This window comes from Acomys russatus, chromosome 19, assembly GCF_903995435.1.
Source record: "Acomys russatus chromosome 19, mAcoRus1.1, whole genome shotgun sequence".
Taxonomy (NCBI): Eukaryota; Metazoa; Chordata; class Mammalia; order Rodentia; family Muridae; genus Acomys; species Acomys russatus.
The window spans coordinates 42,580,200-42,595,899 of NC_067155.1; the positions used below are offsets into that span (position 1 = coordinate 42,580,200).

The following is a 15,700-nucleotide window of genomic DNA, read 5'->3' on the forward strand; positions in this document are numbered from 1 at the left end:
GTCTACAGAGTGAGTTCCAGGACAGTCAGAGCTACACGTGGAAACCCTGTCTTGAAAAACTAAAAGAAGAGGTGCTGGCTGCCTTCAAGTTTCTGGTTTTATCAAACCTGGTGGGGTGGGCTTGTCCTGAGGCTCTTATATTATCATGTCCTGGTGGAGGGTGGAGAGAACATTCCAGAATGAAGGCAGGAGGTAAACAGATAAATTCCTGGCTGTTTCAGACAGCCCCAGAAGAAGAGATTAAATGCAGACCCCACCCCCTTCCAGGAGTGCCGTGTGCCCCCCCCCCGTGGAATGTGTAGAAGCCACTGCGAGGGTATCTCCCACAATAGGAGGGGCCCTATCTTTCGGGGGGTTCACAAGATAGGGTCTTACTGTGTAGCCCAAGCTAGCTTCAGACTCATAGCAATCCTCCCACCTCAGCCTCCTGAATGTTGGGACGGTAGGTATATGCCATCATATCTGGCTGAAGAGCCGTCTTCTTAGGTGTAACTAATTCTTCCCACAGGGAACAAATTTACCAAAGACCCCATGAAAATGGAGCCAGCCAGCCCACCAGAAGACACTTCCACGGAGGTCTGTAGGGACACCATGCTGGATCTGGCTGGGACTGCTTGGTAAGATTCCTCTGCTCTGGGTTAGGCCTATGTTCTTCTGCACAGCATAGGAAGGGCTGAGTGAGGCCTGGCTGGTTCCCATCACCCCACTTGGGCGCATGATTTCCACATTCAAGGACTCTGAATATACACCTTCCAGGCCAGTGAGAGACAAAGTGGGGCAAGAGAACTAGGAGAATTAGGTGTTTCAGGTGCCAATTGTCTCAGGGACCTCCCTTGTTTGCCCACACTGCTTATCTCTATGGACATAACCCATAGCCTAGTCACTGGCCCTCATTCCCAACCCAGGCTGTGAACTGAGGGGGCCAAGATCGGGCTATCTGAGCTGCAGGTGTGGTTCAGCAGTAGAGCACCTGCCGAGAATCCCACAGTGAGGAGCTGAGGGGTGTGGCTCAGTAGTAGAGCACCTGCCTAGAATCCCCCAGTGAGGGGCTAGGGTATGGCTCAGTGGTAGAACAGCTGCCTAGAATCTCCCAGTGAGGGGCTGAGGGGTGTGGCTCAGTGGTAGAGCACCTACCTAGAATCCCCCAGTGAGGAGTTGAAGGTGTGGCTCAGTGGTAGGGCACCTGCCTAATGTACACAAGGAAGTGAATTGCATCTTTTTTTTTTTAAAGATTCATTTATGTATTTTGTGTATATGCGTCCTCTGTCTTATATGCGAGCCGGAAGAGGAAATCATATCCCATTACAGATGGTTGTTGAACCATGTGGAGGAATGTTAATTCAAAACATGGCTGTTCTGGCAAGAGATCACATCCAAAGGCCTTTCAGATCTGTGTGATCCAGCTGGAATACAAACATGCCTTTAATCCAGGAGACAGAGGCCAGCCTAGTATAGAGCCAAGTATCAGGTAAAGAAAAGCTTGGATCTAGGGTTGGTGATACATACCTTTAATCCCAAACGAAGGTAAAGTTAGTTTGTAGAAGGAAGCACCCATGTTTGGAAATGATGTCTAATTGAGTGGCAGAAAAGGTGATGAATCAGAGAAGATTTGATAGAATAGGATACGCCCAACTCTCACGAGAAGAGAGAGGAGAGAGAAGCTACTTAGGAGACAGTTTTACAAAGAGAGGAGGCAGTGTTACCAGGACAGTAATAGAGAGATGGGTTGAAGAGAAAGAACTCAGGTGAAGATGGAATGAACAGAAAATGAGAGGCAAAAGGTTGGAGCAGATTGCTGAGTTAGTTTGAGGCCAAGCAGAGCAATTGTGGGCCGAGAGAAGCCAGATTAATAAGTCAGCTGGGAGAGGAATTTGAGCCAGAACAGCTGAGTTGAACCTGCCAGCCAGAGATCAGAGAGAACACGGGAGGGTGAGTTTATTAAGCAGTAAGTCTCAGAGGCTGAAATCATTCTAGGCCTAGGTTAGATTGTATGGAGGCTAGAAGCTTCCAGGACTAGGCTTAGGCAGCAGAGGGAGCTAGTAAGCCTCCCAGACAACAATTGAGCCTGGAGAATAAAATTACTTTTACTGAGCCACCATATGGTTGCTGGGAATTGAACCCAGGACTTCCGGAAGAGCAGCCACTGCTCTTAACTGCTGAGCCATCTCCCCAGCCCCTTTTTAGTTTTTTGTTTGAGACAAGGTTTCTCTATGTAACCTTGGCTGACCTGGACTTCGTTGACCAGGCTGTAGTCAAACTCACAGAGATCCGCCTGCCTCTGCCTCCCTGAGTGCTGAGATTAAAGGTGTGTGCTACCATACCTCCCTCTGTTTTTTTGTGGGGGTTGTTTGGGGTTTTGGGGGGGCTGTTGGGTTTTTGGTGTTTTCAAGACAGGGCTTCTCTTGTAGTCCTGGCTGTCCTGGACTCCCTTTGTTGACCTGGCTGGCCTTGAACTCAAAAAGATCCACGCCTGCCTCTGCCCAAGTGCTGGGATTACAGGAGTGCACCACTACACCTGGCTCTGTTTTTTTTATTTTAATTTGAGAGTGGTCATTTGTCTTAGAATGCCCATGTCCCAGGTTCTTGTTCATAGAAATCCTACAGTCCCTAATCCCACACCATGCACCATTCAGCTACTTTGCCAAGCATATAGACTCCAACACTGGCCAAGCTGGACCATGAGCTGTAGAGCACTTGCTGGCCGGGAAGATGGAGATGCAATTGAGGGCGTGACCAGAGGAGCCAGGGCCCTGGGAAGCTGGTACCCGATGCCAGTGTAGGGCAGCAAGTCCTGTTCTTTGAAAGCACAGAGTCCAAGATGCATGTGTTTTTACTTTATTTTTGCTTTGTTTTTGAGACAGGTTCTTACTATATAGCTTTGGCTATCCTGGAACTTATTGTGTTGACCAGGCTGTGATTGCTGGTTCACAGAGATCCACCTGCTTCTGCCTCCCAAGTACTGGGGTTAAAAGTGTGAGCCGCAATGCTTGGTTTAAGATTGTTTATATTTGTGGCCAAGCACACAGTGGTGCACGCCTGTAACCCCAGCACTCGGAAGGCAGAGACAGGCGGATCGCTGTGAGTTCAAGCCAGCCTGGTCTATAAAGCGAGCTCAGTACAGCCAGTGCTACACAGAGAAACCCTGTCTTGAAAAAAAAAAAAAAAGACTGTTTATATATTTTTTGGTTGATTGGTTGGATTTTGGTTTTTTTCAAGGCAGGATTTCTCTGTGTAGCCTTGGCTGTCCTAGACTCACTTTGTAGACCAGGCTGGCCTCGAACTCACAGAGCTCTTGGGCAGATCAGCTCAGGATAAGTTCGATACCAGGTCATTTCCCCACCTTCCTTTCTCAGGTCAGACAAGAGCAGCGTCTCTGAAGACTGTGGGCCAGGTGAGAAGCAACATGTCCCCATTCTGTGACCACAGAACCGGGAGGGTGTCCACCAGTCCTCAGCTGACAGCCGGGAGGAGCCCAGCCCAAACCGTCAACCCACAGTCCTTGGGATATTTGCCACCACACCCCAAGCCTCACACTGCAAGCAGCAGAGCATCCTGGGAACTCTGTGGGGAGGGGAAGAGACTAGAAACCAAGCCCTGGCATTGTTACCGCTGCCCTTGGTTCCTCTACAAAGAAGTAAATCCTCCTAACTGCTGTGCCAGCTCTCCAGCCCTGTAGATCAGCCGTGCCATCTTCACCCCATGCACGAATTAGAAGTGCCAGGGTTGGCATGAGTTTGTCCAAGGGTACATCTTGTCTCTCCTGGTCTGGGCAGGAGCCAAGGATCCAAAATGACTTTTCCTAGTTGCTCACTGTCAATTCACAGAACATGAGAATGTTCTGGAAAGGTGTGACCTTGTATGGCATGCTCATGCTCCCTACCCCCTGCCTGACTGGACCCCCTCTTGTGTTCTTTGCAGGAACCTCAGGAGAGCTAGGAATGTTGAGGCCCATCAAAATTGAGCCAGAGGAGCTGGACATTATTCAGGTCACTGTTTCAGGTAAGATATGTGCATCGAGGGACTGTTGTGCCGTTCTGCCGCCCGGGGCCTGCCCCATGACACCATTGTATCCCACTTGATTTTTTTTTTTTTTTTTTCTTTTTTTTTTTCTAAACCAATGTTCAAGATTTAGCCTGAGGTTTTGCAAGTGCTTAGCAAGTGCTCTACCACTGAGCAACACCCTCAGACCCTTACTGGGAGATTCTAGCCAGGTGCTCTACCACTGAGCTACACCCCCAGCTCCTCACTGGGGGGGTTCTAGGTAGGTGCTCTACCACTGAGCCACGCCCCAGCCCCTTACTGGGGGATTCTAGGCAGAAATTTTACTGCTAAGCCACAGCTCCCCTTTTCACTTTTTATTTTGAGACAAAATCTCACTGAGTTGACCGAGCCAGCCCTGAAGCTACTCTGTAGGCCAGGGTGGCCATAAGCTCTCAGTCTTGCTGTTTCGCCTTCCTGTGAACTGAGGTCATCAGATTACAGGCTATACCGCCTCTGCTTACAGGGATTTTTTTTTTTTTTAAGAGTCTTGGTGTTAGCCGGGCATGGTGGCGCACGCCTTTAATCCCAGCACTCGGGAGGGAGAGGCAGGCGGATCGCTGTGAGTTCGAGGCCAGCCTGGTCTACAAAGTCAGTCCAGGATGGCTAAGAAGGCTACACAGAGAAACCCTGTCTCGAAAAACCAAAAAAAAAAAAAAAGAGTCTTGGTGTTGTTTTTAACAAAATGTCAATTGTTCAGTTTTTACCAATGAAGACTCTCAGGAGCCAGATGCTGAGGTAAAAGCCTGCCAGCTCAAAGAGGCAGAGAAAGCACCCAGCTGACCTTCCTCCTCCACTGATATCCCAAAAGAAAAGCTCATTTCCCACACCATCAAAACACCCCCAAACTGAATGTCCCTCCCTTCTACTTCCTGTGTGTCTCTCTATCCATCCTCCTGACTTCCCTGTAGTCTCTGTGGGTTTTTTGTTTTTTTGTTTTTCCTTCCTGTGTCAACTAAGTTGCTTACTCCACTTGATTTTATATTTAACTCTGTTGAAGCAGAAAGCTTCTGGGTTAAAGTGTGTGCTAGGGCTGAGCCACACCACAACTAGAAACAGGTTTTCCCAGTAAACAACACAATCTCAGGGTTCACAGTGTGATCCAATATCCTGCACCATCTTGGTCTGTAGACCTGCTTGGCCCGTAGAGACATCTAAGGGGCCATGATGGGCAGGACATGTAAAAGGCGCCTTTGTCACTCAGAGTTTCATTTCAGATCCTTCTCCAACCTCTGAGGAGATGACAGACTCGCTACCTGGCCATCTGCCCTCAGAGGATTCCGGTTATGGGATGGAAATGCCGGCTGGTAAGAGGTGGGCTGGGGCTGGCCATACTGGGCGCCTACCACCTTGGGGAGCCCCCAGGGAGGGACAGGTGGCTCAGGAAGCCATTTTGCCATTGCCTGATACAGATGGGACCATCCATGTCTGCAACGTGGGGTGTGCCTCGGAATTTGAAACTTTTGCACTTGATTAGATGCTTTTAGGAGCTGGCCAGAGGTGGTGGCACAGGCCTTTAATGCCAGCACTCTGCCCATAATCCAGATTGGGAGGCAGAGGCAGGCGAGCCTAGTTTGAGGCTAATGGAGGCTATAGAGTGAGTTCCGAGATAGCCAGGACTACACAGAACAACCTTGTCCACAAAGAATTGCTGATGTGCTCCCATTCAATCTGCCTACCTGGTCTTTGGTTGGAGGTTGACGCCCTCTAGCAGGCAGCTAATTGTAGCATGTCCAAGGGGCTGGGTTCCCGGCCTAGCACTGTAGGAGGTGAGAAAACAAACCCATGGTAATAACTCCCCAACAAGCCAAACATGGTAGAGCACTAACCCCAGCACTTGGGGGACAGAGGCAGGAGGATCAGAAATTCAAGGTTATCCTTGACTGCATAGCAAGGTGTAGTCCACTCTAGGCTGCGTGAGACCCTGTTTCAAAGTACCAAAACTGGGGGCTAGAGATTAGGCTCGGCAGGTGAAAGCATTTGCCAGTCAAGCTTGATGCCCTTGTTTTTAAGCCCTCTGACTCCCCGGGGTGTAATGAGAGAATGGGCACCCAAAAGCTGTTCTGTGACCTTCGTGTGTCTTCTGCAGCATGCATATGAGCTCCTCACGCACACATACACATGAAATAAATAAAGTGAATTCAATTAAAAATTGTTTTTCAAGGGTGCTGGAGAGATGGCTCAGAGGTTAGGAGCGCCGACTGCTCCTCCAGAGGTCCTGAGTCCAATTCCCAGCAACCACACGGTGGCTCACAACCATCTATAATGAGATCTGGTGCCCTCTTCTGGCCTGCAGGTGTATATGCAGACAAAATATTGTTTTTTCAAATGTGCTAGGAGTGTGGCACAGTTGGTTGGCTGTTTACCTGAGCACACCCCATCTTCCTCCTCTCTCCCACCCCTCCCCCCGCACCACACACACACACATCACATAAACTGGTTGTGGTACCACACACCCATAATCCCAGCACCTAGGAGGTGGAGGTAGGAGGATGAGACCCGTGTCAAAATAAGGATGAGAGCTGCAGAGTTGGCTCAGCAGTTACGAGTACTTGTTGTGCCAAATGGTGGTGGCGCACAACTTTAATCCCCGCACTGGGGAGGCAGAGGCAAGCGGATCTCAATGAGTTCCAGGACAGCCTGGTTTACTCAGTGAGCACCAGGATAGCCAGGGCTACACAGAGAAATCCTGCCCCAAAAAACCAATGCAAAAGCCAGGAGGTAAAACAAAACAAATAGTTGTTGTTGTTGTTTTTTTTTTTTTAAAGGACAGAGGAGGGCATCAGATTCTCTGGAGTTACAGACAGTTGTGAGCCGCCTGACATGGATTGCTGGAAACTAAACTCGGGTCATCTGTTAGAGCAGTAATTGCGCTTTGACCACTGAGCCATCTTCCCGGCCCCGGGAACATCCTTTCCTTTTTACAGGGGTGCTATATATCAAACCCAAGGCCTCGCACATCCCCCAGGCAAGCCCTCTCCAATTGAACTGCATCCCCAACCCTTTGTGCGTGCATTTCTTTTTTTAATTCTGAGATAGGATCTCACTAACTTGTGCAGCCAGTCCTGATGTGGCCGTGTAACCCAGGCTTGCTGAAACTCCCAAGTCTCTTGGTTTCAGCCTTCCAGGTTGCTGGCAATGACAAGTGTTCGTGTGTGTGTGTGTGTGTGTGTGTGTGTGTGTGTGTGTGTGTGTGTGTTACATTCACAGAAAGCAATGTCCGTTATTACAGGGAAGTCAAGATGGCGGAACTTGAAGCCACTAGTCATAGTGTAGGTCCTCCCACATTGATACCATAATCAATACAGCCCTCCACACACATGCCCACCGCCACTCTGATTTAGAGAGCCCCTTATGGAGACTGTCTTCCCCCAGTGATTCCAAATATCAAAAATACAAAAAGGCTGGAGAGAGTCTTCTGCAGGTTAAAGCACTTTGTGCGTTGTTAGCAATTGAAACTAACCATCGCAGCTGCTGTGCATCGCTGTGGATTTTGAGACAGGTTCTTGGTACATAGCCCAGGCTATCCTACAATCCACAGTCCTTCTGTGTCAGCCTTCCTGTGCTGTATAGCTCAGGCTAGCTTTCAACTCACAATCCTCCAGCCTCAGACTCTGACTTCCTAGGATCACAGGTGTAGGTCTCTCTGCACTGAATCCTGGTGGGCTTTTTTGCTTTTTTGGGTTTTTTTGTTTGTTTGTTTTTTGGCAGGGGCTCGTTTTTTTGTTTTGTTTTTTGGATTTTCACGGTTTCTCTGTGTAGCCCTGGCTGTCCTGGAACTCACTTTGTAGCCCAGGCTGACCTTGAACTCACAGAGATCCACCTGCTTCTGCCTCTCAAGTTCTGGGATTACAGGTGTGTGCCCCCATGATTTGTTAACTTCTGATGTCACACCAGGTGACCGACCCTGTTCTTACTCTTCCACCGTCTCCCCTGTGCCTAGATTAGAATGGCTGGAGGCTGGACGATGTCCATATGGGATAATTGCAGCTTCCTGTTTGAATGGCACAGTGTGTCCTGACCCCAGCTGGGGGTGTTCTGCTCTGCCTCACCCGTGAGGCACTCTACCCTGGTTGTCACTCCTCTAGTTGAGCTCCCTGGGCAGTAAAATCCCAGGAGCTGACAAACATGGTTTCCTAACATCCTGTTTTCTCATAGACAAAGGCCCTAGTGAGGACCCGTGGCCAGAAGAGAGGCCGGTGGCAGAAGGTGAGGCCCTGCCTGTCTCCCATAATTCCCTCTCCATGTCCACTCCCGCCCTCTGAGAAATTCACCCTTCCGCTCCATCATCTCTCTCCAACACGCTACATTTGGGCTGGGAGTCCAGTGTGAGCTGCACCAGGCGGGAGAAAGTTCTAGACTGTGTTAGAATCAAGTTTTAGCTTCGGCTTAGGCACATCTAGCTGCCTTCCATGAAGGCTTCTAAGCTGAGTGGTGCCCCCTCCTTTTCCTGAGCTAGATTTTTAGGCTTGAACATATAAAACCAGCCTTCTGTGTAGAAGATTCTGTAAGAAAAATTGTTTTTTCTCTCTCTCTGCTGAGAACAAGGCAGGGTAGGTGGAAAGGTCAAAGTGAGAGCGTAATCCTCTGTATCACTAGCATATCTGCCTCTAAAATAAAATGGTGTCAAAGAAGATGAATGCCACTTTGTAAAACCCAGCTTGATGTATTGTATTTTTTGGACCATAGACCCACCTGACAATGAGACACACCCAGTTCTTAGAGCAGTAAAAGAATAAAAACAGCAACCGGACCATAACGCACACACCACCACCACCACTTTTCAGGGTAGGGAGGAGGTAGTGCTTCTTATGGTTCGAAAAATACGGTAGGTAGGATACCTGTAAAGTATTGGGAAATGTTTCCTGCCCCCTGGTGGCAGTGTATGCAAATTACAGGCTTACTTTACACCCTCTAACTAGCTGTCTGAGAACAACCACAAAGCCTTCTAGATTTCTACTATGGCACATTCCACAACCAGGTTTGCAAAATCCAGGAATTACGGGCTTGTCTAGAGCTGCCATTTTCCTTGTTCCGTCCCAATGACTCACCACAAGGTTATCCCTGATGCCTTCAGAGCTGGGGTGTGAGTTAAGCACCCAGGAAACTCAGCACACTGCCCTTGCCTTCCAGAGAGCCCTGGTGACGTGATCCGGCCCCTGCGGAAGCAGGTGGAGCTGCTGTTCAACACAAAATATGGTGAGTCAGGACAAAGACGGAGCCGGGAGCCACCTTCAGGATGGGACCACTCGAGTGATTGGTCCACGTAGCTCACCCTTTGGCAGGGGTTCCCATCGCTCTTCCTCCAGATCATTCCTCGGCTCCTGTGCTTTTAGGCAGCCTTAGCCACAGGCCTCATGGACAGCCTGGGAACTCATAGCAAGAAATGACTTTCTCTGGAATCCAGAAAAGTAGGGGTGGGGAATGTTGCTCTCAGTGATGCACTGTTGAATCAGAATCCCCCAGTGAGGGGCTAGGGTGTGGCTCAGTGGTAGAGCACCTGCCTAGAATCCCCCAGTGAGGGGCTGGGGTGTGGCTCAGTGGTAGAGCACCTGCCTAGAATCCCCCAGTGAGGGGCTGGGGTGTGGCTCAGTGGTAGAGCACCTGCCTAGAATCCCCCAGTGAGGGGCCGGGGTGTGGCTCAGTGGTAGAGCACCTGCCTAGAATCCCCCAGTAAGGGGCTGGGTGTATGGCTCAGTGGTAGAGCACCTGCCTAGAATCCCCCTGGGGTGTGGCTCAGTGGTAGAGCACCTGCCTAGAATCCCCCAGTGAGGGGCTGGGGTGTGGTCAGTATGGAAGCGATTATTTAGTATATATGAGGCCCTGGGTTTCATCCCCAGCCCTACAATAAAACACCAAAGAGTCCAGAAAATTAGAAGAGACTAAAGAAGCCTGTTTTCAAGCCCGGTGTGGTGGCGCACACCTGTAATCCCAGTATTTGGGAGGCAGACGCAGGTGAATCAATGTGAGTTCAAGGCTTGTCTGGTCAACAGAGTGAGTCCAGGACAGTCAAGGCTACACAAAAACCCTGTTTCAAAAAACCAAAAAAAAAAAAGAGGCCTGTTTTCTCTAGCTCCTTGAGTTTGCCAGGTGCTGACTTCTTCCACGCTCTCTCCTCCCTTCCTCACTTATTCCTTGTATCCTAACCCTGTTTTACAAATAAGGAGCTGCGATGCCCACTGCAGCTGTAGCGAGGCTTGCTCAAGGCACCAGGCGGACGAGAGCCTCAGCTACAGCCAGGTGTGCTTTTCTCCCCTCTGGCAAGTTTATGGGGTTCAAGTGAGTGATAGCTCTAAAGCCCTACCACCTGCAGCCCCCACAGAGAGTTGGGGGGCAGGGGTTGGGATCCCAGGTTGCCTGACAGCAGCCATGTCTTTGCAGCCAAAGCCATTGGTACCTCAGAACCAGTCAAGGTGCCCTACTCCAAGTTTCTGATGCACCCTGAGGAGCTCTTCGTACTGGGACTGCCCGAAGGCATCTCTCTCCGAAGACCCAACTGCTTCGGGATTGCCAAACTGCGGAAGATTCTGGAAGCTAGCAACAGCATCCAGTTTGTCATCAAGAGGTAAGGTCTGGGCTGGGTGTTCCCGGGTGAGGGCCTGTCTCAAAATAAAATAAAATTAAATAAAACAAACAAGGAAACAAACACATGTTTGAGGGTGGGGCCCGAGTCTTAACTTAGCCAATAAAAAATGTTTGTTGTCAAGCATGCTAGACCTGAATTCAGCCGTTGGACCAGTGGCTTATAATCTGTGGGTCCAGACACCTTCGGGGGTCAAGCCTCCCTTTCACAGGGGTCACCTAAGACCATGGGAGCCCATAGATATTGATATTACGATTCATAACAGTAGCAAAATTACAATTATGAAGTCACAATGAGCAGGGCCCAGTGGCACATGCTTTTAATCCCAGCACTCAGGGAGGCAGAGGCAGGCGGGTCACTGTGAGTTCGAAGCCAGCCTGATCTACAAAGGGAGTCCAAGACAGCCAAGGATACACAGAGAAACCCTGTCTTGAAAGAACTAAAAAAATACAAATAAAAAAAATAAGTCACTGGGGGCTGGAGAGATGGCTCAGCAGTTAAGAGCACTGACTATTCTTCCAGAGGTCATGAGTTCAGTTCCCAGCAACCACGTGGTGGCTCACAACCATCTATAATGTGATCTCATACCCTCCTCTGGCCTGCAGGTGTACATGTAGGCAGAGCTCTGTGTACATAATAAATAAATAAATAATTTTTTTTTTTTTAATTAAGTCCCCATGAATATAACTTTATGGCTTGCGGGTGGAGGGTGTCAGCACTCCATGAGGAACTGTAGTAAAGGGTCAAAGCATTAGAAAGGTTGAGAACCACTGCCTTACACCCAAACACAAAAATTCTCTGATCGCCACGTGTGCATCCATAGCCTGCACGTCCATGCACGCATACACAATAGTGTGTTTTTTTTTTTTTTTTTTTTTTAACTAAGTTAAAAAATAGAACTAAGGGCTGGTGAGACACACGAGGGACACCGTGATAGCGTCCTGGCACCAGAACTTTCCTGTTGTTCAGACTTTGGAAACTTTTCTCCTTTTCCCTTTTATTTGCTTTGTTTCAATTTGTTTGTTTTTCGAGACAGGGTTTCTCTGTGTAGCCTTGGCCGTCGTGGACTCACTCTGTAGACCAGGCTGGCCTGGAACTCCCAGAGATCCACCTGCCTCTGCCTCCCCTAGTGGGGGGATTACAGGCGTACACCACCACGCCTGCCTTGAGGGTTTTTGTTTTTCAGACAGAATCTTACTTTCCAGTTCAGGCTACTCTGGAATTCACTGTTTAGCCCAGGCTAACCCCAGTTATCTTCCTGTGTCAGCCTCCCAAGTGCTCTGCGATTCAAGACACAATCTAAACTTAATTGGAACTGGGTGCTGGTTTATAGCTAGCTGTACAGCAGGGATTGGGGGAGCTGAGGCAGGAACGTGTAGGGCCGTGGTTCTCAAGATTCCTACTGCTGCGACCCTTAGTACTATACTTCCTTGTGCTGTGGTGATCCCCCCCAACCATAAAATTATTTTTGTTGCTACTTCATAACTGATTTTGCTGCTGTTATGATGAATTATAATCTAAATATCAGTGTTTTCCAATGGTCTTAGGGGACTCTGTGAATGGGTCATTGGACACCCACCCAGCCCCCCCCTTCAACTCCCCACCACCCCACACCCAAAGGGGATCATGACTCACAGGTTGAGAACCCTTAATGTTGCCTTTGTGCCATGTTATGATCTTTTGTCTCAACAAGAAAAACAAAATAAGAGAGATTCTTTAAAAGTGGCTCAGTCAGTAAAGTGGTTACCGTGCAAGCCTGAAGACCTGAGTTTAAACCCTCATACCCAAATAGAACCAGGAAGAAGGGGGGGGGGGGGAAGAGCAGGAAAGGCATGGTGAACCAGTAACCCGCAGTGCCCATTAAGTAGAGATGAGAGAATCTTTCCATTTGCTGGCCAGCCAGTATGGGCAAATATGTGGGCCACAGGTTTCAGGAGAGACCGTCCACATACAGTGAAGGGGCTGGAGATGCCTCAGCAGTTAAGAACTCTCTCTGTTCTTGCCCAGGACCTGGGTTTGGTTTCCAGTCATAAACACCTATAACTCCAGCTCCATTGGCTCCAGCGCCCTCTTCTGGCTTCTTCAGGCACGACACTCTCACTATTTCTCTTTCTCCTTCTCTCTCCCTCCCTCCCTCCCCTCTCCCTCCCTCTCTCCACCTCCACTCTGTCCCCAAACTCTGTCTCTCTTTCACTACACACTCTCTTTCTCTATCTCTCTCACACACACACACACATACACATAATTTTAAAAAATAAGACCTTACCAAAAATTAACACAGAGAGTAATTAAGGAAGGTCCCCTGCGCTGACCCCTGGCCTATACTTGCACCTCTGTTTCCCTGGTAGTCACTCACCCACTCACGGAGGCTGCATGTTTCAATGCTAGGCCCCAGGGATCGGATAATAGTGAAAGCAGAGCGTATCAGCCAGCCCAGGACTTGGGAGTTGTTGATTCTCCCATCAACAGGATGGCTGGCCCTGTGTCACAAGGGCCTTAGTTCTACGTTGGCCAGGCCTACGAAAGCTCATTGCACAGATCTGTAGATTGAGGCCCAGAGGTGCCAGCTGAACATCCCTAGAACGTTTGGACAGACCTCACTAACAGCTCTGATTATGTTTTCTAGACCTGAACTGCTCACTGACGGTGTCAAAGAACCTGTTATGGACACCCAAGGTACCTGGGCGTGGGCGAGACCCAGGTGGGTGTGGGAGGGCACCGGTCTCTGCCATACCCCCACCTCCTGATGCCCCTGTCCTATCCCCTACCCTAGGCATTTCCCCACTGCCCCTGTCGGGTTTGCCCCCTCGATGCTACCTGAGATCCCAGGTGCTCTCTCTCCTCACCTGCCTTCTCTCCCCACCCCACCCCCAGAGAGGGACTCCTGGGACCGTCTGGTAGACGAGACGCCGAAGAGACAGGGCCTTCAAGGTAAGTTTAGGCCTGTATGTGTTTAGGCATTCCAGGGTCATGACCTTGAGGGGCTTGGGTTGTAGGGTACCCGACTGGGTGTCAGACTCCAGAGCTGTCTGTTCTATCTGGGTAGTAGCTATCTACCGTTTTTTTGTTTTTTTTTTTTTCTTTTCTTTTCTTTCTTTTTTTTAAAGATTTGTTTTGTTTTTGTTTTTTGAGACAGGGTTTCTTTGTAACCCTGGCTTTCCTTGACTTGCTTTGTATACCAGGCTGGCCTTGAAATCACAGAGATCCGCTTGCCTCTGCCTCAGGAGTGCTGGAATTAAAGGTGTGCGCCACCAAGCCCGGCTAAGATTTATTTATTTATTACATATACAGTGCTCTGCCTGCATGTGCGCCAGTACACCAGAAGAGGGCACCAGATCTCATCATAGATGCTTGTAAGCCACCATGTGGTTGCTGGGAATTGAACTCAGGACCTTTGGAAGAGCAGCCAGTGCTCTTAACCACTGAGCCATCACCTCAGCCCCACCATCTACCTTTCTATAGTCATTCATCAGCCAGGCTCTTATTACTTTGAAATTGGAGGTGCGGACGGTGGCCACGGAGAACCAGAAAGGCAGAGAGGAAGGCAAGCGGTGGGACATGGGAAAATGTTAAAGGTGGCCTTACAGCCAGCTGGTGGTGGCGCACGCCTTTAAATCCCAGCACTCGGGAGGCAGAGACAGGCGGATCGCTGTGAGTTCGAGGCCAGCCTGGTCTACAAAAGCGAGTCCAGGACAGTCAAGGCTACACAGAGAGACCCTGTCTCGAAACAAAACAAAACAAGGTGGGCTTACAGCTGGACCACAGAGGAGACTCCTGGTGCCCCTTAGCATGAGAGGCCAGCCAACATTCCTGCTGTCAGTAGGCATGTAGCTGAGAACCTACCATGTGCTGCTGTCTGTGTGAAGCTTAGAAAACTGGTGGGTAAGGCTGGTGTGAGGCCCGGGATGACTGTCACCAGGTCATCCCTTTGTGGTCACCATACTTTTTTTTTGTTTGTTTAAAGATTTATTTATTTATCATATATACAGTGTTTTGCCTGCATGCACACCAGAAGAGGGCACCAGATCTCATTTAGATAGTTATGAGCTACCATGTGGTTGCTGGGGATTGAACTCAGGACCTTTGGAAGAGCAGCCAGTGCTCTTAACCTCTGAGCCATCTCTCCAGCCCAGGTCACCATACTTTTGATGAGTTCAGAGAGGCAGCAATGGCTAGTGATGGGATTAGATCTCACAGAGGGAGGAGGAGCCAAATCCTAGGACTGGCTGCCAGTCACCTCAGTACCTCGCTCCTCCCAGGCTGATGGAACAGTCTACAGTGAGGGGAGTTTGTGTATCTTAACTCGCTCTATGTTTACCCCAATAGCCAAACCCTAAATAGTCTGACAATGTCACCAGGAAAGCATGTGAAGCACCACAGGTCATTTCCTCCTTCCCTTGCCATCTATACCCTTTCTCTCCTAAGGCCAGGACAGGGATGTAACCTCCCTGAGGCCAAAGGTACAATTGTGACATGCTGGTACATGGCGGTCCTTAATCAACAAACACTACCTCAGAATGGTAAAGCACCTGCCTAGATGCCCCGAGTGAAGGGCTGAGGGTGTGTCTCAGTGGTAGAGCTCCTGCCTAGAATCCCCCAGTGAGGGGCTGGGGGGGTGTGGCTCAGTGGCAGAGCACCTGCCTAGAATCCCCCAGTGAGGGGCTGGGGTGTGCCTCAGTGGTAGTGTATTTCTGTGCCATCTGCAAGGTTTGGGCTCTATCCCCTGGTGAGGTGGACATGTCCATTCTGTCCCTCTGTCTCCTGTGTGCTTTTTATTTATTTTAAGATTTATTTATTTATCATGTACACAGTGTTCTGCCTGTATGTATGCTTACCTGCCAGAAGAGGGCATTAGATCTCATTACAGATGGTTGGGAACCACCATGTGGTTGCTGGGAACTGAACTCAGGACCTTTGGTAGAACATCCAGTGCTCTTAACCTCTGAGCCATCTCTCCAGCCTTCCCTTTGAGCTTTTTGAAGCACTTACTCCAACTCCCGCTCAGCCAGAGGACACAGAAACACCCTCCTTCTGGTGTCTCACCTCCAGGCTTATTTATTAGTTTGTTGGTTTTCAAAT

General features: G+C 49.4%; 1 protein-coding gene across 1 annotated transcript in view; it reads left to right on the forward strand.

Annotated features, from left to right (window-relative positions):
* Window positions 1-15,700, forward strand: part of Gtf2ird1 (GTF2I repeat domain containing 1) — an 82,575-nt gene that overhangs the window by 50,106 nt on the left and 16,769 nt on the right. Inside the window, exons 11-19 of the mRNA XM_051161350.1 lie at window positions 509-617; window positions 3,354-3,391; window positions 3,919-3,999; window positions 5,256-5,345; window positions 8,197-8,247; window positions 9,172-9,237; window positions 10,420-10,603; window positions 13,248-13,297; window positions 13,496-13,552. Coding sequence (XP_051017307.1) covers window positions 509-617; window positions 3,354-3,391; window positions 3,919-3,999; window positions 5,256-5,345; window positions 8,197-8,247; window positions 9,172-9,237; window positions 10,420-10,603; window positions 13,248-13,297; window positions 13,496-13,552 — 726 coding nt within the window. The remainder of the gene's footprint in view (window positions 1-508; window positions 618-3,353; window positions 3,392-3,918; window positions 4,000-5,255; window positions 5,346-8,196; window positions 8,248-9,171; window positions 9,238-10,419; window positions 10,604-13,247; window positions 13,298-13,495; window positions 13,553-15,700) is intronic.